The 26,730-nt window shown below is 38.1% G+C and overlaps 1 protein-coding gene across 2 annotated transcripts in view; it reads right to left on the reverse strand.

The window, feature by feature from the left end:
• Positions 1–206: 206 nt before the first annotated feature.
• Positions 207–26,730, reverse strand: part of LOC119649291 (homeobox protein caupolican) — a 308,010-nt gene continuing 281,486 nt past the window's right edge. For both annotated transcript variants that reach the window (XM_038051385.1, XM_038051386.1), the window contains exons 4-5: positions 7,328–7,626; positions 207–3,534 (exon numbers count right to left, since the gene is read on the reverse strand). In XM_038051385.1, the coding sequence (XP_037907313.1) occupies positions 2,705–3,534; positions 7,328–7,626 (1,129 nt within the window). In that variant the 3' untranslated portion in view covers positions 207–2,704. The remainder of the gene's footprint in view (positions 3,535–7,327; positions 7,627–26,730) is intronic.

Consider the following 26,730-nt stretch of genomic DNA (forward strand, 5'->3'; position numbering starts at 1 on the left):
ATCCTCGTGCGGTAAAGTGAGGGAAGCTGAAGTATTTAAAGCTTGACTTACCTTCGTGAGCCTGACTAGCGACATGCAAAAAAGCTTGGGGTATCTAAACCTTCACAACGCATATTCTTCAGATAGGGCTTATCTTTTCTCCAAATATCCGAAAACTATTTCCCATAATAAAATAAAACACTAAAAAATTTTCATTTCATTATCTCAATTTTTATTTCTGGAATATTTCTCCACTTTTTTTCGGGTTTTCTTTTTCACTTTTGTTTTTCATTCACATTTTATTGCAACTAGATTCATTGTAATTCTCATATTAATTAATTAACATATGGTTTTGCTTGTATTTCTTTGTTTTATTACATATTTATATTATATATGAACTTAATCAAATTTACATTGTCATCTCAATTGTTCACAATGATTTTTGTGATAATGGATAAATTCAGGGTTGATAATAATTACATGCCTTCGAATTTAGTGAATTCAGGGGAATATAATTTCAATTATATTCCGATTTCAATTGTCAGGTGGGGTTCAACGAAAAGGAGTGTCATTTCAGTTGTTTTTTTTTGGGAAAATAACTGAAAGAAATTCGATTTATAACTTGTTAATTAACTAATCATTTCAAATTAGACAAGGAATCAATAATGAGAATAAACAAAAATTGTTTCTAAAAGAAAACATAAAGGAACGCAATTTTTTTATATTAAATATCTATTACAACTCATTAAATTACATTTTATACTTCTGATATGTAGGGAACTATGTTTTCTTTTAATGGAACGTTGTTTGCTTCAACGCTCGCTACTTACTTCTTTTACTTGATTTTAAATCCTCTTAGAAACAACAAATAAACAAAGTAAAATTAAAACATAAAAACTATTTTCATTCTCCAATTATTTACTCGTATTTATTAAATCACGTTTATTATATTTCACCTTAAAAACATTGATTTTGTTTGTTTGTGTATGTATTGTATGCATGTATGTGTGTTCTGGACTATCATTTTTAAGCTAAGTCTCCTTTATAATAAACATATTATTTATAATATTTACAGATTTCCTAAACGTAAACTAAAACTATTTTATTATTTATAGATTTACTTTTTAACCACATGCGTAAATATTTCGTAATAGTTCAGTTGTGTTTCGTTTTTATTTCATTTTCCTTTTTTTAGTTCGTGTCTAATTTTAATTAATTATTGCATTTCAATCCACGGTAGCAAAAACTCATTGATTTTTTTTATATTTTTTTTTAATTCAGTTGGAGTAAATTACTTTTCTTAGAATTAGATGTAGATGTCAACTAAAAAAAAAAGAAGGTAGAAAAAGAAAATAGCTGAACTAGTTGTGCTTCAAGCTAATCAGGATTCGAAACTACAGAGACAGCTAAATTGTTCGGGTTGGATAATTAAAGTTTATTTCTCGAATATAATAAATATAGAAATAAAGAAAGAAAAATGTTTCCACACTTTGAATCATTTCATATTCCTAAGTAAAATAATTAACTCCAACTAAATAAATAACAACGAAATGATTTTATTTCTTTTCTATTATTTCTTGTCTTATAATCACTAAATATGATCTTAAGAATATATTTATGATACATATACAGTTTTATTACAGCAATATTTACACAAAAATTAAAATAAAAATTTATTTCCAGGCTGGGAAAGCCATTTATGAAAAGAATTGCAGGGTCAAAATTAGATGTTTTTCTTTTGTGGAAAGAGGAAGAGGCTAGGGAGAATAATTGTTACAGAGGGGGTGAAAAAACAACGAAGAATTGATAAGTTCATCGAGGGAAACATATTTGATAAATAAACCAAATAGTAAATAAAGTATCCCTTGCTTGCAATAAATCTCCAAAATGAAGCAAAGTTCGAGGTCGGAAGTAAAAAATCACAACAGTGAAACTATTGGATACAATGATATTTCCTTTTACAGTTCTTATGTTTTTATAGCATAATTTCATCTACTAATTCGATAAAAAAAATCCTTCAATACTCAGAAGAAAACGACGCTTCGAAGAGAGCTACAACTGATTTATAAATATAAAGCTAACCCCAACTAGACCTCTCCACTCTTGCTAAATATAACAGATCGCCTCACCCTGATATTTTCAGATAATTCTATATTAAGACTTACTTTCTTTTAATTCCACCCATGATTGCTGTTCATCCATTCGTTACGTGTTTTGGACAACTCCATATTCTGTGAGTGAATATTTTTGTGTAAATATTTTATTTTTGTATTTAAAGATCTTCATCGACATTTTTTTTATTTTATTTTATTTAAATATAAATAAATCACATGTAAATTATTGTCCGAAAGATTTTTTTCGTTTATTTCATTTTTTTCTTTTTCAATCCACTTGATCGCGATGCAAATGCTTTTTACAATTATTTTCGCACGGTCAACAAATTTTAGGGTTTCTCACTTTTTCGAAAGTAAACTAGATGGTATTCATAATAAATATTTAATCCTTAGTGTTGCGAAATACCAGTTTTGGCCAGACTAGTTCTCAATGAGCGACTACTTTTGATGTGAAAACGATCGAAACGAACAAGGGTAATGAAGTACCACTCGCGAAGCACCACCTAAATGATGAACTAATTCGCGCACACAATCACTTCATACGTTCTAGAGAACATTTATGGCCTCACTGATAATTTCATTTGTTCCGGATTGAGAAATGGTATTACCGGTCATGGTTTACTACTCGCTGGCGGAGGTGAAAGTTTACCCGATGACGATGACGACGAGTTACCAGATGTTGGTCCTTGCGTTGTCGGATGTGTTGAATGCGATGAACTTGGTGGAGGTGGAGCTGAATGTTCCGCGCCTGATGATGAAGTACTCGAAGCTGAAGGCGATACTCCAGCAGGAGGAGCTGTCTGATGATGATTCGTAGTTAAACTCAAAGGTGCAAAAGATGGCGCTCCTCCACTAACAGCCGCTTTCCATAGCAGAGGGTTCATTCCAAGGCCGTTATGCGCTAAACTGGCACTGAATGGTGATCTTTGGTGATGTTCGAGGAAATCAGCAGGTGGTCCAGCTAAATGTGCTGCAGCAGGTCCATAGAAACCTCGATAAAGTTCTGGTCGACCATATGGTGAGTAATTTGGTAAACGTCCGGCTAGAGGTGATAGAATTTTACCCGGTGACGGGTGTTGCGGATGATACGGATGTGTTGGAGATGAGACTGCACGTCCTTCACTCCCACTTTCTTTCGATTCTTTGCTAGCCATATCTGCCAGCGACCAAATTCTGGGCTTGCTTGTGTTCGTACTGGCTCCGGGGGTGTGACTACTAGCATCAGGTGGTGATCCAACAGGCGGTCGTAGGTGATGTAAGGCAGCTGGGTGGATGAGAGGATGACCGCCACCAGGACGATCGTATATTTCAGGTGATCCGTTACCACTACCTGGTCGTGATCCGGACCATTCGCTATTGCCTTCGGGCCGATCGAGCAGATCAAGACGATTTGACGGCCGATCACTATCCTCGGTTGAACCGATACCGGAGTCCTTAGCGTCTGTAAGATAAAAAGAAAAAGATTGGTTGAAGGGGTTTCTCAATTTTTTTTCTAGATGACTTGGTAATCAATAATTTAAGCTAAAGATAGAATACAGTGATAGAAAAGGCACAAGGCAACAGTGCTCTTGCAGTTGAGGTGATACCATTGGTTTTTTGCTGGTGGAAATTAAATAGAAAAATTTGTATGCAATTTATATTTGACAAGCCTTATCCAGATGAGCCGTTTCGAGACATCACACGCTTAAAACAATGGCTGCTGTGGGAACGACTGGACGAACAGAATCTGCCCGGCTTTGATCTGCAGAGCCAGCTCGTAGCTTTCACAAAAATAACTCCCGCACCCTGCAATGGGAGGGTTTTACCTTTTTCTTCACAACTTAGACAATGCGAATTGCATGGTATGCCAAGTCTCACAGAGTAGCCCTTGCGTCTAGTACAAAAGCTCTCGCGATCAGATTTTATTGTAGCAGGGTCAGATTCGCCCTGACTTAGTACAAGAAGTGGTTCTGTCTTCATCCTCTGAAGCTGTCAAATAGGGTAAGTAGATTCTTCTTTTCACAGTTATTACAAGTGGAACCTCATTTTGACAATTCATCGTCCGATCCCCCTCCCCTCTTCTCCTGTTCTTATAACCGGGAATCTACAGGAGGGTGCCTTTGAGCGTCCCATACAGACTGTTTAGCGCGTCTCTGCACTACTTTCCAGATTATCCCTTATTCTGATCCTCGCCTTTGAGTGGGTATCTGGAGATTCACTTATCGACTCTACATGGATTGCCTAATAGAGCTGTTCCGATATATAGGTGGTGACTTCTAATCGATTGATTAACAGGCACAACGTCGCCATTAGCCGTTCCCTCTCTTTTCGGAGACTTTTCCGAGGGTTCGACATATAATTTGCGATTCGTCCATATTTGCTGTAAGCTAGGTTCGACTAAATTAAAGTATTTCATTGTATTATATAATCCTGCAAACGTTTTCATTTTTGGGAATTGTCCTTGTTGTTGACTTCCAACTGACCAAATTCGTGGGGAGTCTTTTCCAAGAGAGATACTGCGTATGATAACATGGTTTTAGTTAAGCTTAGATAAGTTTCCTTCAAAAGTATGTGCTCCTCGGCGCTCATTTTCGTCTCCCAAATTGTTGTTGATCCTGTGGGTAACTTTCCTTAGAGCTTCACAACGGCATCAGAATTTGGCCAAAAACGGCTTCCAGCCCATACATATGATGAGAAGAATTTACAAAGCATACAAAGCCAGAGAACGCCACATGTTTCTTAACGTGAATATCTTTTTACTTTTCCCAGAGACATGTCTCTTCGTCCATTTCTATACTTGTATGTCACCGTTGCAGTAACTTTGTAGCACTTGCTCTCGGGTGCATTTCCCCCTTGATTCAGGATTCATTATTTTCGTTTTTTTTTTATTTTCTGCGACTCCATTTCCATTCCATTTCCATCATTTGAAAGTTGAAATTCAACCAAATTTTATTTGAAACGATATTTGCCATGGGGATGTAGTGAACATTAAACGAAGCCTTTTTGGCCTGAATTTTTTCACGGCGCGGTTGCTACATTTAGCCTAAGGACAAGGATATTTCGACCGTAACATCGCCCTATGGTTGATTTATCTTCCACTTTTTCCTCCGTACAAGCCATCTCAGATTATCACTTACCATAATACCCGGTCTTGCTTTGAAGTCGAATACAAGGAGCCACTTGCTTGAAAACGAAGTTCTATCACTTCAGCGTCCAGTATCAGTTAGACCAGACGTCGGTAGGCTCAGTCCAATGGACATTCAATAGAACTCCTCTTCCAAGTTCTAGGCTGATTGGCTTACTCCGCCGGTTTCTTTTACCAGAGTGATGGCAAGACTTTGGAACTCAAACAGTGATTGGTCAGCAGTTTCCATGCTGCCACCTTCAGTACAATTTTTGCTTGTGTAAAGATCAGTGGCCAGTTATAAAGGATTGAGGGGTCCCAAGTCCGCATCCACTTGATGTCGAAGGAGAAGAAGCATTTACCATCGGCGAATTGCTTCGGTAACGCTGCTTCCAGCGCAGAAGTGAGACAGCGGTGGACGAGTTGCCTCCGCCTGGTAATAAACCGTAAAGCCGTCTTCACGTGCTACCAGTTATTAAGTCTATCAATGTCCTCATTTTGATCTTATTCAACTTCAAAATTTCAACCGTATTGCCATAGCACAACGCAATTTCCTGTAGATGGATTAGTTCTTTTTCCAGCCCCTTTTGATTTTTGCAGGTTGTAATCCTACAAATGGTGGTTAGGATCTCTTTCGTTCAAATCCACTCGCATTCTGGCTATCAATTTGAATGTTACTTCGTTTATAGCTGCCAGAATCTTAAGGTTCTGTGGGCATTTCCACCTCAAACTACATCTGGTTTGAAGTAATTCAGTAGCTTCTGAAGGTACCTGATTCTCAACAATCCTTTACAATTCTGGCAAAACTCTGGCATCATAATATCACCAGCCATTTCCATAATTCTGTTTTTGATTTCAGGGATGACGTATGTAATCTATTTGAGGTATGTATGCTACATGCCTCTTTTTTATAATAAGGCCGGATAAGGCGGATATGACACCCATAACGCGAAAGCAAGAGAGTCTTCGGAGGCGGGATGATTCTTTTGGCCGCCAAACAAGCTCTGAAAATGTTTGCAGAGATTTTCTCATCAGATGCAGATATCATGGCGAAATACCCTGCGTTGCTTAGTAAGACTAACAGTTCTCTACTTCAGGGTTCGAAAAAAGTGGAGTAAAATCTGTTCCTGCAGAGGTTTCCTGCCTATAACAGTACATGGTCTCACCACATCAAGTGTGCTTGATCCAGCCTGCATTATATCGTGCCTTCTGATGGCTAATATCATAGACTTAAAAGGTTTCATCGAAAATGCGTGATATATTTATTAGGACTAAAACAGCAGTCACTTTGTTGCGGTGTTGTCATCTAACAGAACTTCCCTGTTTGATAACCATGTTGGTTGGGATCTAGAGGGTAGCATATCACCCTCACCTTCATCTACTCGCCAATTAGCGTCTCAAGTTCTCCCAATTGATTACCTCAAACTTTGGCCTGGTTATGTTCAGACCCCAGCTTCAGGAAGGGGAGAGGCACTGTGTAAGCCGCTCATTATTTTTCAGAATTCTAATTTTGGGCATTTCGAGCTTGAAGTCTACTGTGGAGTGTAAATCTTGAAGCCTCTTCGGGAAATCATTGTGAACTCTCTATTTATTTATGGAGCGTAAGGCATTCATACAATCCTTCCTTTTATTGAATGCTGCTCTATTTTATTTTCAATGTATTGTGTTCTTGTAGCCAAGAAATACGATCTGAAGTCGCTCTTGCTACGAAGTATTGCCCTCGCTTTGCCCTTTCAGAGTATATATATCCTCCAAAATCTTAAGGGGATGTGTTTCTGGTCCGGCCATTTGCGATTCTCCCCCCGGAGCTCCTTTTGGGCTCAATGAATGCAGTTATTCGTATGCTTTTATGGAGGTCGCGGCAGACACGACAAATAGGCCTCATATCCTTTGGTATGACCCTTTCATGGTGCTTCTCATAGCTTACTTAGGTTTAACCCCCAGGACCTTCAATTTATTTTGAATGAGACTATGCTTAGGAGATCATTCTCATCACACTCAATGCTGTGCATAAATGACACAACCGAATTTCGAACTGTAAGCAACGAGTCGAAAAAGCTATCTAGGTCATTCATTGTCCTGTCGAGTACTTACATAATCTAGCACAATTTTGAATAAAACTGTCACTCACCTAAAATATCCTTATCATCATTACTTTTATGATCATCATCATCGACATTTGCATCGTCATCATCCACACGATTCCTTGGTTCCCATGTCATTTTATTCTCCTTTTTCAGTCTTCTTCGGGCATTTGCAAACCACGTCGATACTTGTGTCAATGTCATTTTTGTTATAATCGCTAACATGATTTTTTCACCTTTCGTTGGATAAGGATTTTTTTTATGTTCATTAAGCCATGCTTTCAGGGTTGATGTAGTTTCGCGGGTTGCATTTTTTCGTCGGGCACCATTGAGATCCATTCCATAGCTGTGAAGGAAGAAGATTGGAAGAGTTAGATAAATAATGAAATTTGTAGATATTAGAATAATAAGATTTAGATAGTAAGAATGAAAGGCCAATCGAAGATCCAATTCCCAGAAAGGTGTTGCTAGTAAAACTGAGGAAAATATGCTAGTTGAAAATCCAGAATGCTAGACCGATTTTGTCGACGAAGATTGCACGGTCGGACATAACTGGTAGCGCTGCCAAATGCAAGGCCCAAGGGAGACAGAATTGAGAGAGTAAACCAACAATAACGAAGCTCAGCGAACTGCAAAAATCGCCGATTTCCAAGGTAAGTACCTTCATTGTGGAAAAGCTAAGAGAAACCGTCCCTTGAAATGGAAGGAGAAACTCAATATTAAGAGGAAGAAATAAGCATGGATTCGAAACGCATCTTTCAAAATCAACTGAAAATGTTAACACCTCAGATAAAATGGTAAATTTCATTGGAATGCTTCTAATCTTCGATTTACGCGCTCTAAAAGGAAATATAAAATGAAAGCAGAGCCCGATAATTAAATACTTTTGCAAATTGAGAAAATCTGACTAATAAAATCACACTTTTCAACAGGACTAAGACGATGGTAAAAACCTAATCGCCTAGAGCTCAAAATTCCTACATCCTTCTTACTACCAAATCATCATTTCCGAGCCCAATAAAATCAGCTTAATTTTCAAGTAATGCAGCCAACTCAGCGAAATCGTAATTTTTTTTTCCTTTTCAGCTTTCACCGCTATTTCAGCGCTTTTATCACAATTTTTCCAGGACTATTACATACAGTCAAGCATCTAACAGTGGAGGGAGCAAAGCAGACTTTCATCCACTGTGAGCTCCAGATGAAAAGATACTGCGTGCCAAATGACGAAATCCACCCATTTGCCGCATCGCTCCCACCCTTATGAGCCAAGGACGAGCGAATAGATTCTGATTGCCTAAATAGAAAAAGTTTTCGCGCATAGAAAATCGATTTTCCCAACAGCAATTTTCCAGATATTTTTTTATAGTCCTGAAAATATCATCATCTGCTTGTTATACAGCCAAGGGAGGGAGCGAGTTTCTCGATAAGTTGGACTAAAATTCGGGAGAGTTTTGGAGATAGTAGAGATTTCATCGCGGGCTTTTTTCACGGTTCCAATGGTTATTAGACGGGCGGAGTGCCTACCATGCACAAGCCATAAATTATCTAGACTAGGAAAGCCGAATCAGGACAGGATAAAATAAACAAAACAAGAAAGTCATCCCCGTTTTGGAGAATCAGTTGGTCTATGCCCAGCTGCATAGTCTTTGCGCGATAAAAACTGATTATAATCGCGGATAGGATTGGGGCGTTACGTATTAGTTGCTGGGAGGTCGAGTGATCCTGGAGAGTATTTTATGTACAACCAAACATTAATTTTAAGGATATTCACTTCTGGATAAAATGAAACTTTTTGCTGCACATTTCTTTCGTTTCAGGAAGAATTATAGCACTATACCTCTCCTTTAGATCCCAAAAGCTTCAAGGCGACACCCTAGAGGAGATGGGGCCTTCAATTCATACTCCAGCCCCAGATATCTTCCCCCATTTTCCATTGATATTACCTTCACTTTCTACATGCCTGTATCCACTATTATTCAAACTTGAACCAAAAATCGGTAATTAAACGATAGCCGCTACTACAATTTGTGGCTTTTTAATATTTTCGTCGGGCATGAAAACTGCAGGTCACTTACAGGACCAAACGAATTCGATGGTGTAGAGCCAGTGGCACATTTGCAAAGGATATTATGTGGCTGAATCGTGGCTTTGTATATCGACAGTTTTTGGGAAATATTGAATAAAACCAAACCCAACTCGGGACCACAGTACCGCACAAGTGTACTCTGTTAGCCTCGGTTACATATTGTTTTTCGAACCCATGCCGAGAGCCTGGTGGCTACCACAATCGACAGCACTGATAATATAAAGTGTTCCATTTAGGGTTGCTTTTTTCGAATGCTATAGTCCCAAAGTGGAGCAAGGGTATGGGACTACGATAAAAAGTTGGAAGAGATCGAACTATGCAATGAAAGCAGGACTCCATGAAGGCTAGTTTCACCGGGAATGTGCACAGAATGGGTTTGACTATTGTTCTCGTTTGTTTGAGCTTGTAGGGAATTTTTCAGCTGGTGGGTTGTTATTGAGATAAAGTGACCACTGACACACACTCAACGAGGGTAGCGGTGAAATTAATTGGAAGCATATGGAATTTATTGCAACGATTTATATTGGATGATTTACAGCGAATGCATTGATATATTGGGACTGGAAAACACTAAATCCAAAGAGTCGCAAACTCAAGGGGTTTGTTTATTAGGCAGTCAGACTGTTGCAAATAAGCGGTGACCCATTTTATAAGAGTCTTTTGAAGGAAGGTATCAAAAGTCACATTAATTAGGATCCTTTCCTTTTCGTCCATTATCAAATGCGATCATTTGACTACTCAATGACAAAATTTTATAAAAGGACTTACGGATCCGTTCTCGTCCTCTCCTCTTTGCAGCAAATACTGAATAAAATCTAAGCAGATTTCCAGAGTTAAAAGCTATGTGTCCTTTTTTCTGTTGCATTTTTACCAGCTCAACAGTCCCAAGTACCATTGTAATCCCCCATATTGCCCCAAGGGTCAGCACACATTCATACATAACAGCCATACAAGAACGTATGACACAAAGAAAAATCTGTTCTAGCAGATTCCGTATGTGAACATGAAATCCAATAGTATTCGAGGAGGACGACATAGATTTCGTAGTACAATTGTTCATTTGAGCAAGCTTGTTAGCGTTATTTGAAGTCCCATCATACCCTCGTCTGTGGATAGCATGTTCTTTGTATGGCGGAGCAAGAGTTAGCATCATATGAGTATGCACAGTCGTATCACATGTGTGTACATTGTTAAAAATAACTTTGTCCTCGTTGGTTGGCTCGTTAGATATGAGAAAAAGCCGGCACTGCACGGAAGAGATTCGAATGAATAAAATGAAAAAGCACCCATTCCAAATGTGTCAGGACTTTGAGAATTGCTGCTGCTACTGCTGCACTCGCTCGTGTGTTAGTTGCCAAAGTTGAATTGAAAGAGACTGCACAAATGAAGTGCATTTTCAACTGGAAACTTGCACTACTTATTCTCCGTATGTACTTAGACGAGTGTGCGAGGGTACAATGCTTGTCCCTATTTCACTGCATGCATGCTCGTTTTTGCCCTAAGCCAGTAACAACATTGTAGAACTCCATTTCCTTCTTTTCGTTGACAAATGGCATTGTTACTGCAGCAATAGCAATGATGAGATGCAACTCCGTGTAACACACAAATGAGGCTGAGCCTTTGTACGTTTGTTAGAGGATCTAAAGATACACATACGAATGTGCATATGAACATAGATACGCGGTGTCAACAAAAGATAATTTCAGAGTTTTGGAAGAAAGTAAGACTTGATTAAGAGCATATAATGCGTATTGTTGAAAGTTGGATAATATGCATTGTGGTGATTTCGTTCCATTTTTGCGGAAATGATTTGAAATGATGTCGGGATGGGAGTCAGCATCTATGGAATGAGGATGTGCTTTTTGCTGTGGAAGAAGGAAAATTATACCCTAACGAGATGGCGGAAGTTTCAAGACGGTGATGAAGCATTTTTTGCTGAATTCATGATGGGGATTGGCATTTCAGGCAAGCTAAATTGGAGTGAATATGCTCATACTTTTATGATATTCGATACGTGATGCAATTATTTAAAATTTATCAAAATATATATGTACATAAGAATAGAAGCTACAAGAGAAAAAATTATTTTAGAATTTTTTTCAGAGCTGCAAAGAGGAATCGCATTTTTTCCGGTAGTGTGAGGAAGATCTGAAGAAAAAACTCGTTCGAAGTGACACCACTCGAAACCTTCACCAAAATCCCGAAGAACTTCACGCATCAAGCCATGACACTAGTCAATAGACTACAGGTGAGTAAATATGTTCCACTAACAGGAAACCAATTTGAAGTTGCGTACTATCCTTCAGAACAGTAAACCAATACGAATATACATAATAGAATCTTATTGCTTTCCTGCAACAATAAATTTGCACGAACTAGAGTCCTCAAGCATCTGCAGCACGTTGGGCAACTGTGAATGCATCTACTGATCCTTACCCGCCGAAAACTTCATCAAAACCCTTATCGCCGCGAAGGAGAATCATGAATGTTTTAATTTTGAATTTTCACATATGTACGTCTAAATTGATTTGGCGACTAAAGTAAATTTTTGGGTTTTTCAATATTTTTAATTTTTAGGTGAATTGAACCGGATTCGGCCGTAAAAGGAGGCAGACATATAGGGAAGAAAAGTTGAAAAACAAAGTAAGAATACCGAAATAAGTTTGAAGTCCAGTACCATTCAGATAAATCTCGTTCGTTAGTTACGACCATAAATACCTATTTAGAGAGGTCTAGCACAACGCCAAGATGAGCGCATATGATCTGCGGGAAAGGAAGATGAGAGGCACCCCAACTGCATAAAACCTACTTGGCAAAGACGAGCATGAACTAACTGTTGAGACCCGATGTCTCGTTAAAGAGTCAGACCTCATCCAGCAACTATATGTTATTCGCATCCCAACATAGTATTCCTGGACACCGTCATCTGCGCCAGGCTCACTGTCAACAGTTCTCGATGAATCCTTTCATCTGAACAATGCCTGATCATTTTATAAAATAGGCACTGTAAACATCTCTGCAAAAATGTCCAAGGATGCTCTTAGGTTCGCCAAACAACTTCCAAACTGGACAGCAAAGATGGAAGACATATCCTTCTTTTCATATTGGAAAATGACCTTGTCACACTAATCCCAGAGCCGAATCAAGCGATGGGCGATGAAGACCAACGACTCCAGCATAGGCTCCGATATCACAAATCGTCTTCTGTGCCACTTTGAAATGGCACAATACCAGGCTGTGTTTGTTGAGTTCGATAACATCCTCAATGCCTGTAGCGTGGAATCGAAGCACTGCAGGTTATTAACATTTTCGTTCTCCAGTGCTTTGTAGAAAACCGCTTGCCGGTGTTCATGCGGTAACATTCAGAAATGCCGAGGATTTTCCCATAAAGGCATGTTGGCCAGGCATAGATTCGATTGACATTGTGTTCGATGGTGAAGCAGAAAGCGCACAGGAACTCGTCGAAACATATATGATGAATTATATGGACAGTCATTTAAGACAAATTCGGATTATTTAAAATTCCTCTAGCCTGAATTGCGGATTTCTTTGAGTTCGCCTGCCTGTATCCCAAACTTTGTCTGGAGAACTCTCTCTGCCCTCTGTTCTCCTTTCTACCCGCTGTCCAAAATCTCCCCTTTCTCCCTTTTCGCATTTTAACTTTGCCTTCTTTCTTCCACCTCTTCTCCTTCTTTCCCATGTCAAACCTTATCGTTCCGTCTGTCTTTTCATCCCACAGGACATTTTTCTCTTCAAATTTTAACACTAATTAAATATTCTTACAAAAAGGATCTATCCTGATAATAAAATAGCAACTTGGAGGGGTCCCATTTGATACCTGATCTGATTATCGTTTTCCTCGTAAGAATTACGACTTCAGATGACTCTTGGTCCGCACAATTTCAGTTGAGGCCGGTTCTGGCTCTAATATGAGATCCTGAAAGAGTTAGATTAAAAATCTATTGTCAAATTTTTCAGCTGAAAATTGTTTCCTTTTACGAAGTTCACAGCAATCAAAACTTGTGAAAGGATTGAATGTATTGTGTTAAGGTAATCAACTGACAACCTTGGCGAAAAAGGTGGAATTGAGGAATTGACATGTTCAGGACTAAAAGGATTTTTTTTCTGCCATATAAACTTTCACAGCACATATTTGGAAAATGCATCTGACTGACTCTAATTTTCTCATTGGGCATGAGCCAATTTCTTACTGTACCTTTTTTAATTGTGAGAAGATCTACACCAAAATTTTCAGTTTCATTATCTATATTACGTTTTGCGCAATTTGCATAAATTGGGTTCTGTTTGTAGTTAAGTCCAAAATTAATAGACCATTAGCTTAATTAGCAGCTTTGTACTGATGAAGGGAGTAAGTTGCTCCCGAAATATATATACATAATAAAATAAAATTGTAGTTGGGATTAAGCTAATGGTCTATTAATTTTATAAATTGGGTTCTTAAAATGGCTTTCTAAAGGAATTTTCGAAAATAAGAATCAATTTTCTGCTAGTTATCCTTTTAGGTTGCTCAAAATATTCTAGAAGTTTCCATCTAAAATGTTTGCGCACAAAACTCCACCGACAGTCTATTTCTTTCCATTTTGTGTCAGATGGCAACTTTCACCCAGCATTTGTCTTCTTTCCTTCTTTTCCACTACTAAATAAAATGACGTTAAGTGTCCAAATAGAGGCGAAACATTTTAAGGTCATGCACTTCTCCCCAGCAGATAACAAAATAACATCGGTTGACTAAATTCTACGAGACGAGAAATATCAAAACAAATTTGAAGACAAAAACAAAACGGGTTGAAACTGAGCTGGAAATTGACTAGGTTTTGCCAAATTCTCTGAAGACCTCCATCTCATCCCAGGATCACTTTCTAAGGAAGGGATACCAATTACCTGAAGCGTGAATCCAACGAGCTTTATGACAACAATTTATTTAGCCAATTCATTGTAAAGTAGGATGACATACCTCCACTTTAGCAAGTTCTAATACACGATTGGCTAAATCAAAACTTTCGAATCGGATTGGTCGATTAATTAAAGATTTAACGCCGTTTGATCCTTTTTGATGACGCTTGATCATCTACCGTAAACGACCAACAGGCCTTAAAGATGCCAAATCAAAAAATCGGTATCATATGATCTTCAATTCAATTGACTCCTATGGGCACCGTTTGGAACAATGTACTGAACTCATAGAAAGAAGTGGAAAAACTTATTCAAAAATTCATCCACTTTTATAATAGCTTCTTTCTTGTTCTTTGAACAGAATTTGTTTTATATTTGGTACCAAATAATGGTGGAAATCGAATGATATTGGAGGTCGCTTGGGCAAAAGAAGTTCTAGCATCTCGAATCCAGCATTTACTGCAATGCCGTCCGCTCTGTCGCCTTCCATGACTCTGCAAAAGACAATGAACGGGGCACCAACTTGGTAACGGACCGGATCACTTGGCAGCAACTCTTTTGTAGTCCACGGAGTCCCCTTTTTTAGTCCACGGACTCCTCTTTTTTGAGTTAAACACAAGTTTTCAAAAAAGAACGAAAAAGCCGGCTGAGGGTTTCGTCCAAGGCAGAGGGAACACATCAGACGCTGCCTCACCTACGCCCTGGGAGCAGCATGACCGAAAAGAGGAAGTAAGTTGCTTCCCAAGTGATCCGCTCCGTCGCCAAATTGGTGCGGACTGAGGATTCCCAGCATCCTCAACAAAAATTTACTTCGGCTGGATTTAGATCTGGAATTATGATCGATTTCACTTGAATATAATTCATACCCATTACGTATTTGCGATTATATTTAAGTGGAGCGATTTCCATCTGTCGTTATTTTCGGTCACGCTGCTCCCAGGGCAGAGGTGAGGCAGCATCTGATGAGTTGACTCTGCCCTGGACGAAACCGTCAGTCAGCCCTTTTATTGTTTTTCGCCTTTTTATGTTTGCTTTAGATTCTACTGATGAGGATGAGTTTTTGAAGGAGAATGGCTAGGCTAACAATTTTGAAGAAGGTACTCTCTAAGAAGCTACTGAGTGCATAAAATGATGTAGCTTTGGGTAGACTTTAGTAGCGGCAATAACATCGCATAACATGCAAAGTTTCCAGTTTGAAATTCCCAATTTCTTGCGACCTTAACCGAATTCTCTGTTGGAGGTTCCATATCAGACAGTTACCACTCATAAAATCTTGGTAACAAGGACCTCGCATGTGAACGAAGGAGTTCATTGGTATTTTTGGGGGTGATAAATATTTTTTTAAAAATTTCAAACATTTTTGAGACACAAGAGACACGCTTTAAACCCTAATGGAAAGGATGCAATCTCAAAACAAGATGCTTCTCCCGCAAAGAAATAGTAAGTATTGGAGCCATCCTTGCTGAACAATCTGACCTATTTCCCTTCCAAACTAGCACACTTTCGCTTTTCTCCCATAAATAACAAACTTCTATCGTCCCTATCCGTTGAGTAATAAACCTGTCACTTTATACATGTACAACATGCGTCAAACTGACTCAATTACAACCGATTAATAACAAGTGAGCAATTTGAAATTGAACTCGACCCCCCTTTCCCCCCGCCAACTAACCATTGACCGATGTCTTGCCTATAACTAATTATTACATGTCCTGCGCGACACGGGTAGCAGGTCATTACGGACAACAACAATACCAACCACAATTATAATAATTAATACATCGGCATGCCAGCAATGCACCTATGTTTCCAACGCATATGCACATTTTTATCCATATTGAACAGCGCAATAACATCATTGCATTATTGTGCAATGCATTCGCTTAGGACGCGCATTTGATGATGCAAAAGTTCTCGGTACAAATTGAATGTGTGTTTGAATTGAGTGCATCATACATCACCCAATGAGCTGGTCAGGTTCATTTACCCAACAAATTTATATTGCATACCCATTTGCCAGGGAATAGCGTTGAGAATGTTTCATAAATAAAAAATTAATTTCAATCAAAGTTGCAATTGCACTTTGCCGTTTTGTATGACCATTTTAAAATTCCAAACATGAAAGGCCAAACTCTGTTGACCATTAAAAGCCAACTTAGCTGTGTACTTCCAAGTTGAATTGAGAATGTTTTAATAATTGAAAAATGATTTTACAATGGTACAGGGTGACGAGAAAAATTTACCGTTTTATGGGATTTCAACGAGGAAGTCGTTGATATTCTGTTGTATCGGAAATTTTGAATTTTTCAAAGCAATTTGATTATGATTTTGAATTAAAATTAAAATTCTTCCTTAAAATTAAAAAATAAAATTAAAATCCATTTTTCTCTCTCTACATTAAAAAAAAAACATTTTTTGTTTTTTGGAAAATTTCTTGCAACTCCAATCATAATTAGCAAAGCTCTTAAGGTCTTAAAATTGATGTCTGTGGATTAAGTTCAGCGTTTTAGACAATTTCAATTTAAGGATTATCTTTTGCATGAAATTCAAAGTAAGATTTGCTTCGAATCTCATGCAAGAGATTTGGTCAAACCAAACAGAATTGTGACTGAGATAAAGCAATTTGAATAAGAGTAGCCTACCCTAACCATCTTGAGGACTGTCTAGCCAAATTGATGTGTTGCGCAAAAGTGATTGGTTTTCTGCTTTAAAATCATGAAATTGTTTCGCTATCTGGAAGGCCTCCAAGTCACCAGCATGAAATCCTTGCTGACAAGTCGGATCTTTTTCACTGTTCCCAGTTATCACCCTGTGCACTGCGGCAAACTATGAGCAACGCAGTTTACTAATGTACCCGATAATTCTAAGACTTAACCAAATCCATCTTAACCGTGCACCTGAGCTTTAGCTAAGCAAACAAAGCTGCGATTAGACACCTGTGAGTTTAAAACAAAATTTAAATAATTTTAATTATATTTTGCATTACAAAACAAACTCTCGAAATCCATCCGTACCGTACATTTGTTACAAACAATCCACTCTAAATATGGCGGTGCACATTTTAATTGTATAGCATCACAGAAAACACATTTAATAGTCCACTGGGTGTCGTTTGTTTGCTTGGAATTTAGTATGTGCTACATGCGACAGTAATTATTCAAAAACGTTTATGGTAGAACTTATGTTGCTTTTGCATATTGCCTTGATAAACAATTACAATTTTTATGTATCTATTGTTCGTTGTATCTGATCAGTTTCTAGGAGCGTAACGTTAGTAGTTTAGATTTTGTAAATGGTTTTCCTGGTAGATTTAATTCGCCGTTTAACATGTGCTTGGAACCGACTGTGATGTAGGTAAATGAGGTAAAAACTAGATAATTGGACAATTTTGAAACCATACTTTGGGTGAGCTATTATTTATGAGCTAGACAGAATTGTAGCCGGGAAGGTCAGATGGTTTGAAAAAGGAAATGGATCAATAAATATTTAATGATGGATGGACACGTGTTAGCATGACTAAATTTTGTATTGATTTTTGTAATAAACACAGAACCCCCCACATTGAATGAATCACTGAATCGGTTGCTTCTTCCTGTTATGATTGAAAACCTCAACCTGTTTTGATGCAGCAAATTATGACTTTTATCACAATATGAGATATCGTCAAAAATATGCTCTAGTTGCGTGTATACCTGCATACAACCATACCTAGCCCAGCGAAAAATAAAAATCTAGAAGGTCTGTCAATTTCAACATGCTTATGGCTGCAATAAGTGAGACCAATAAGTTACAAGTTAAAAGGGAAGGTTTGGATTTACAAAAATAACAAAAGAGGAGCTGCCGCAACTGCTACTGTACTCTTATTGACAGCAGTTATTTTCCCATAAAAGACTCTCTTGAATGATGATCAACGCCGAAGAAGTTTCCTCAAACATTTGCTTAAGCGGGCTCTTGTTTTTTGAGGGAAGCGTAGACCAAACTCGGGAGTCCTGGGGGATTTCCGGTTTTGGTCTGCATAGGACGCAATTTTACCAAAATACTTTTCATCGTAAAGATGAGGCAAACGTAAAAATGCAGTATCTCTGGCAGGGGATACAACACCAGCTGAGCAGTTTATCCTGTTTGCACTGAAATCCAACAGAGGCTTCAACCACTGACCATGCCACCACAACCACAACTATTTAAAAAGGTTTTTTTCAGACAACTTGCAAACCAAAGCGCAACTTGGCTCAAGAAACCATTCTAAACCCAAACTCCACTAGAACTCCCAAACCCAGACTCCACTAGAACTAACGTGTACCACTGTCATCAAATCTGAACTTGAAAGCAAGGTAAACTCAAAAAGACAGTTCGTAGGAAAACTCACAGAACTTCGCAGACTTGTCAACTTTATCGACTTTAGGATGATATATTGTTCCATCGAGGGCAAACATACATTACATCAAGTTTTGAATTAAGTTTGGACCACCCCCCAGTATACCATCACTATCAGCAATCTAAATCCCCTAGACTGAACTAATAGAACCGGGAAACTCAGGGCATACCCTTGGGGTTGAAAAAAATTAAATCTTTTGGACCGTACAGGGATGCTCGCATTCACCCCGGGCCTTAATTTTCTCTCTTGCTCTTGAATGAATATTTCGGGGATGCATTCAAAAAGATTTGTTCAAGGTAGAAAGTACGGGGATAATTGCCAAGAAGGATGATAGGATCTCAAACTAATGTAGTGTCAAGGAAAGGGGGATTTACCTACATTGTCGAAACGCTAAATACCTAGAACTAGAATAAATACTAACTAGGACGGAAAGTTAATTCAACTTCAAAAGAAGATAATTTTGGTCTAGCTAGAAAAGAGAATCCCCGAATCCAAAAATTAGAAGACCGTCAAGTTGGCCAGTGAAACCGGGTAAATCCCGGTACCCACAGAGAGAGGGAGTGTTCTACAGAGCATAATATGACTCAATACTGATATCACACAATCTCCCCAACAGAGAACATAACTACTGATGTATTAATGGACTACCAAATTTTCGCTCAGGTTGTCATCGGGCGAAATGATTGCTTAGAGAGTGACAGTTAGGACTAATTCAGAAGGAAAAGCTGAAATTATCAAGATGTCGAAGGGAACTTCAAGTTAAGTTTATAGTGAAGCAGCTGACATATTTGAAGGAACTTGCTGGTGCTGAAGTAGGTGATACGTTTGAAAGGACTTGCTCAAAGGCGAACAAGGTTGTTGACCCGTAGAGGGTGATTGTGGTTCCATTCAAAAGTAATACGTTATCGGAGATCACTTATTAAAAATCATTCAGAGGGATACTAACACAACAAGGCAGAGACTGAGACTGTCGGAAAAGGGTTCCGGGATAATAGTAATATGTGTAGTAATTTGATTAAAACTGCAGGGGCAGAAAGAAAAAACCGACCATGCTCACTAGTTCCACTGAGCCTGCATATCAAATGAGACCTTTTTTGCATTATGGAATTGGTAGAAGCTTATGTTGGTACCCAAAGCAAGTAAACTTTGAGGTGGTTTTTTTCACCATACGACATTGTTTGCGTGAAACGATATTACTATTGAAACCATAAATTTTACTACTGGGTCAGTTGAAAATTTCTAGATGTAACCAACGCATCAAATTTAGTCAACTGAAACCAAATTGGGAAGCCCTTACTGACAATTGGTACTTCTACTTTTCAACAGAAACACGCATCAAAACCTTATCTAGTACTAGTATATTCATCGCCTATCAACATCCAGAGGCAGTATAGTCCAGACGAAGATAATGCCGAACGCAGAAGATTTGTGCTATATGTGCAGGTTTTTCACGCGGAGGAGAGAAGTGAGGAAAAAGCTGATTCCTCTTGGGGGCAAAGTTTTCCTGGGAAACCGGAAAACAGGCACGTAGCGATACAACTGAAATTAAAGGCTCTCATAATTTTTACCCGGGCCCGGGTTTCTTCTCTACACTGATACAATAGATATATTATTATCGTTACCAGAGAACCACCTACTACTGCAGTAAATTGGGTGGCACGTGAGTTTAATAACTCAGCTCGATAAATTCCGCCAAAAGCTGAAAGGCGTTAAATATAGGAATGATCCCCAAACCTACTAAAGACGGAAGACAAGTGACTTCATACAGACCCATAAGCCTGTCATCCAGTCTGTCGAGATTGATCGAGGATCTTATCCTGACTGAAGAAGGGACCATAACTAGCTGACGACGATATGATTCTCGGCAATAATTTGGATTCCGTGAAAGGCGCGGTACGAAGAAGTACATACTGTAGAATTATCACGCATATTAGGCAGATATTCGAAAAGAGAAAATCGTGTTCTGTTATGTACTAAAACCTAGTTCGGTCCTTCAACAAAGTCTGGTACAAAGGCCACACACATAGAAAATACTTCCTGTGAACTTGAACAAAGTGCTGGAGTCTTATTTGACTGGGAGGACATTCAAACCGAAAGTTTTTCATTCCGAGACCGTAACATCAATCCTGATATTCTAAATATACGCATTCAAATCCAAATCTGGCATCACGCAAGCTAGCACTCTATCTGAAGTGGATAAAGGAACCCTTTCAAACCTGAATAAGGAAGGTGAATCCAGCGAAATGCAGTCACACAACATTTTCTTTACAAAGAGAAATAAACCCGGCACACAGACATCCTGATCAACAAGTTCCTTTGAGCAAAGGACCTAGATCATACTGCTAGTAACCTAGAGATTAAACTTCTAACTTTGGTGTACCCAGTTCTTCCATCACTTTTCTGAAGCCATAGATATGTTCGTAATTTTTAAGAAATGGCATTAAAGCAAATATCATCGATTTTTTTAAGCTATTCAAGTAAGTTCTTTGATCTTTGCAGCCATTTGCTAATACTTTTTTATGCATATCTGTAAAGTTTGGTTTTCCAGGTGTTTAATTCGTTTTCGATGATATTTATGACCGAAGGATGAAGGATTTATTTAATAAAACACTTCGAAGTAGTTTATTCGAAAGTGATTCATCTGACTTCTTCATTGAGGGTCGATGTTAAAAAGTAGGGTCTTTCAGTTTTACCCCGCAGACTTGAAATTCAGTCCCTGATTCTCTAAGGTTGACAGCACTGTTTGAATTTTATGAATATCCCAACGAAAATAATATAACTTTTATAGACAAGGTTTGGGCGCACATAGCAATATTTTCTGTAGGCAACTCTGTATGCTCCACAATTTGACGGACACTAGAATCTGGAAATACCCATCCCAAATTTCCTTACCAACTATCACTCAGGGCGCTTCACTAATATGGCTGTGAGACTGAACGGAATCTGCAGGTTTATTTCCTGAATTTTAAATGGTTTTTATTCAATGTGGTCTGTCATTTCGTTGACCCACGACAGGTTTTTCGCGCCTGTTAGGAATAAGTCGAACACTGTATTATGAACTTTTAACAAGGAATCTGTCAGGCTCATCATTAATGACGCCTTGGCGATCAGGGGCAATTTTCGCCCTTGGCTTTCAGTTCCTGAATTTGGATTGACATGTGCTACAATGGATCACCACCAAGGATCTCAGAAACTGATTTGAAACTTCACATTAGGACTACGCTAAGAGAATAAAGGATCCGCTTCCTTAGTTACCCGTTAAAAAAATCACTTTCAAAGAGCAACCCCAAACCGGATACAATCTAGCGAAGGTATCTTTAAAACAGAAAGGAAGAAACAATTTGTGAAATAATTGGCTAATTTGTTCATCGTTCTCTGTAAAAAAATTATATTAATCATAGATTTCCTATCCTGGATCTTTGAATCTTTGGATCCAATAGTTTAATTATTTAACCTCAAACCAAAACATTTCAAACTGCCAGTGATCAGTTTGAAGTTGAAAAAAATGCGATGATCTAGTGCAGAGCCATAGGCTACCACGAGCTGATGTTACCCTCACGCGAAGCAATCCCATCAGACTCTCTCCATTCCTTCCCCATTGGAAGCAGCTATCACGTCAATCACCAGTTCATTCGAATTCCTCTATTTTATCACTGCTGTTTTTCCAGATCATTTCCGCTTTTCACATTAATTTTTACATGATGTCTTTTTCATGTGTTCTTCACAAGAAAAATGTCCCATATTCTATCTAATTTGACAATGTGGTCTTGATGTTCTTTGAAAATTTTCATTGCATTGCGTGGGCCCTTAAATGTTCCAAGTAACAAATCAAAAGAAAAGCGTGAGGGAAATGATGAACGAGAAAAGAAATTAGAGGTTTGTCTCTTAAAGGGGTGAAGGCTAATTTATCTATTTTCACAGGGAACGACTGGAGATACTTTGTCATTTCACTGAATCTGACTGCAGTTTCGAAAATTGGAGATGAAATGCATGAAATTTGTAGAACTCACAATCAAAGGAAACAAAATATGTGACACTTTGAAATAAAATTAAATTGGGGGCACCCTTAAGCGATTTGTTTGTTTTACGACAAAAGCCAAACTGACATGGTTAATGATCCCAAATCATCTATCAGCACATCTCCCGCTCGACTTTATCCTATTTGTCACTTTCAATTGTTGTCGCTCCTTGATCACTTGTTTTTCTTGTTTTCCCGATAGTCATCATATTTAACGACACGAACAGCTTGTTCGCCGGCTAATTTATGAAATTAGGAAACAATGGTCGCGTCCACCGCATTCGCTTTTATCTTCACATATCACTCACAAATTTTTTACCATTCCGAACAGCCTTTGAACTATGTGGAAGTATCTGAAAGTATCAAAGTGGAAAGCATTTTTTCTGTACCAGTTTTTTTGCCTTTCTCTTGTCTATTTTCTGCTGGTGAGGATGGAATAAAAGGAATGGGAAGATTTTCATGAAAAATTGATGAATCTCTCTAGTAGTCTGATATGTGCGACATATTCGGGACTATGTTCTAAAACTGTTAGCCGTTTGCTTCCAATTTATTGATGATGAAAGCTTGTTTCGGTGATGGATGATTTTTTTTTCGGTTGGCGGAAATAATGAATGTCGTGTAGACTAGCGAACGGAACAGAGCTTGTTTTTGATGATTACCCGTGTAGTGCGCGGGTTTTTTTCAGCTCCGATACTATGGTCTGATCCAGGAGATTTCCCAAAAACGTACTATATGCATCTATGAACGTGAATACTTGCTTGTTCAGTAAGTGCAAAAATGAATCCTTCAGTACAACTCTGTCATGATGTAATTACTCTGATCAATTATTCAGCGTGAAGGGTAGGGTTCGAACAATTGTCATCCATATAGGTACTCTACTCAATCCCGAATGATTTTACTTTTTTTCTTGTTGTGTTTTAAATTGTACATTCATCCGATGGAAGTGGATTTGGAGATATACATTATGTTTCTCAAATTAGTATCATTGGTTGGATGAACCGTGTTTCTATGTACCTCCCAAGAGCTGGAGAAACCAGAAAAAATTAAAAGCAAAATGATGTTTTTATTTTTAATTTTTAGTGAAGTGTTACTTTGTAGAACTGAGTATTGTATAATTCAAAACTGCTAATGGGTCTGTCAATTATTATGGTAGAATCTAAGCTGTCAATTGAAATGATGTGAACATATTTGAAATATCACTAGGAGAGACTAAGGAGTGAAAGATCTGATTGGTACTGATTGTCCGTCTATGCTCTAACTCCGACTGTCAGCAACTATTACGACAATTTATAGGTATTATATAGAAATTAAAGGGAAGGGGGGTCGTTATTGCTGAGGTCGTAATTATAAGAAGTTCAAATGGTGAAACGAAAGCATATTATATCAAACAAAAAAATGTTCAATCAATGCCGGTTGTTCCTTCGTTTTTTAAATGCGGATATGCCCCATTTTCCCCGTAATTTATTTAACGATAGCCAATCTGTATACTGGTAAACCATTTCATTCGAGAATATGTCACAATTATAAATCAGACGGAAGCATTTGGAAAGCCAGTGACATCTATTTTACTAAGCTACATGCAATGGCTGAGTTGGCAGAGCATTAGCCTCTCGTTATGTACCCCCAGGTTCGAATCGCGGTTACATCATGAGATGTTCTCGTTCGTTTTTATGTTTGCCCCGCGACTGTAAGCCTATCTTTTTTATAGCATTAGGTATGGTGATAATGATAATAAGAAAAGGAGTGAAAGGAAAAGATGTCTCATATTTCACCGAGTGGTGAAGCAACTCCATTTGGCTTTAGAATGGAACTAAATAAAATTCGTAGGTTCTTTGTAATGAAAACACAAATCTGTTGCATACTTTATAGAATGGTCCCATTCCTTCAAAGACCTGCAGAACAATTCCCAGGGATACCATGCGTCATGGATGTAGCATGCCGATCGAAATCGAAGTTCATCCGGGGGCATTCGAATCACAATTAAATCAATCAGACAAATAATATAGGCACCAAATGCATGATGTTTCGAAGAGGAGTCAAATATCATGAAAGCCCTTTATATTCTACTAAAAGTTAAATTTCTCTCGTGATAGTGGATTCAACCATTAGTGGTTTGGTGGAAGGTGGGCTTCGATAGCCCAAACTCCGAAGAATTGTTCCTTTGGCGGGAAACGAATTCTATCATACACAGGAGATAATTTTAACATCCAGCTTTGTCAGACTTCTAAATGGAATCTTTTTTTGGGCCATTGAAGGTAGCATGACCAGAAAGCCTCATTGAATGTAGCCAGAAACATACAATAAGTAAATCTCTTGAGACGTTTTAGTGTGTTCGTCTTTTCATGCCGTAGAACTTGCTCTAGATATGCATGATCCAGAGCAAAGTCTCATCAGCCAGCTTAATATACCACATTATCCAACGGCATTTATAACGTAGGAGATATCAAGTTGATCCTTCATCAAAAAAATCCTCGGCATTTGTGGCGACAGCAACTTACATTAATAGACAAGGGATAGCTTTTCTCCAAATTATAATTTTTGGTCTTAACCGTAAATATATATTTCGGTATACGTAAATATATATTTTGGTTAAAACCAAAAATTATAATTAGGAGAAAGCTACTCCTTGTCTATTAATTTTAGGCCCGACTACAAGTGGTAGACGAAAATCTACCCTCTTAGTAACTTCCATGATTTTGAAAAATTTTTATGATTGTTAACATCTTCAAATTCCCAGAGAGACCCGGAAAGTAGAATGCAACGTGCTACAAAAATTGGACAAATTGACTCTTAAATATTTGTTGTCTTTTCCTACCACTTTATTGATTTTATATTATCATATTATTTATAAATTTAAAAAATTCTTTCCACTCTCAAATGACAAGAAGAATTTATTGAGAATTTATTCCAGAAGTGGCCGAAATTCGAGCGTGAAGTTGAAAAATCACACTTCAGTTGACGAAAAGTCAGAAAGGTGTCAAAGCAATATGTAAACGAAAGAAAAACTAGAAAGTCCGCCAGGATTAAAACTACATCATCATTACTAGCGTGAGAGGGTTCACTGATTTAGATAAGGAAAAAGACTTAAGTAAAAATATTGGAATTGCGTAACCTGGTTATCTGACATTTACAGAGGGTTATTGACACATAGTCTCCTATGCAAAAGTAGCAGAAGCGATGAACTATTACGGAGTTGTCTAATACCTTTCTTTATCTGTACCAGGAAAACCAACCTTTTGGTGGGTTGCAGTTCCAACACATGACATATGTTATGGAGAAGCTCCGACTGAAAAGAATGAGGTGGGTCTTGCTTGCGTTACCTGGACACGCACAGTAAGAAAATCCAACCATTGTGATGTACTGACGACAATCTGGACGAAAAAAAAACAAATCTCCAATATCCCCTAGGATAACTATCAAATTTATAGGAATGTCACAAGGAGAGGTGCTAGTTGGACATCAATCAATCCATTGAGGGTTTTAAGGAATGAACATGACTTTGTCCAAGGAATACGAAGCTACATCTTTTCTGAGAAAGTCCTGGACAGAATCATATGGCGCGTATTTCCTCCCTTGTAGCAGGAGTGGGAGTGCAGCACGCTAAGTAGCAGGCTCAAAAATATTACACCAATTCTTACCGAAGGGAGGCTAGCATAGGGTACTAACAGCTTCTCACCATACCGATGCTCTCTCTTTATCGGGATATTGCTGATCATGCTTCAGAAGCCAATCCGAACAGTAAATTCAAGATGAAAGGATATCTGTTCAAGCTGGATATGGATCAATTACACATGTGCTATTTCCATACCTCTACATGCTAACAACGATTCGAAAAAGGTCAGAAAATTATTGATGTGGAGAGTTGCCTCACTTCATGAATAGTATCTATGCTAAGAACCAAGATAATTGTTGCAAAGTTGGAGGACGATCGACGAACAAAAAAAAAATCAGGAGAAGAATATCTGAAAGCGCGCCCTTTACCACTGTTTTCTGATAATTATGGATGAAATCTTAAAGAAGCGTAGTAAAAAGGGACTTTAAGTAGTGGCTTCAGTAA

Source organism: Hermetia illucens, chromosome 2, assembly GCF_905115235.1.
Source record: "Hermetia illucens chromosome 2, iHerIll2.2.curated.20191125, whole genome shotgun sequence".
NCBI classification, from domain to species: Eukaryota; Metazoa; Arthropoda; class Insecta; order Diptera; family Stratiomyidae; genus Hermetia; species Hermetia illucens.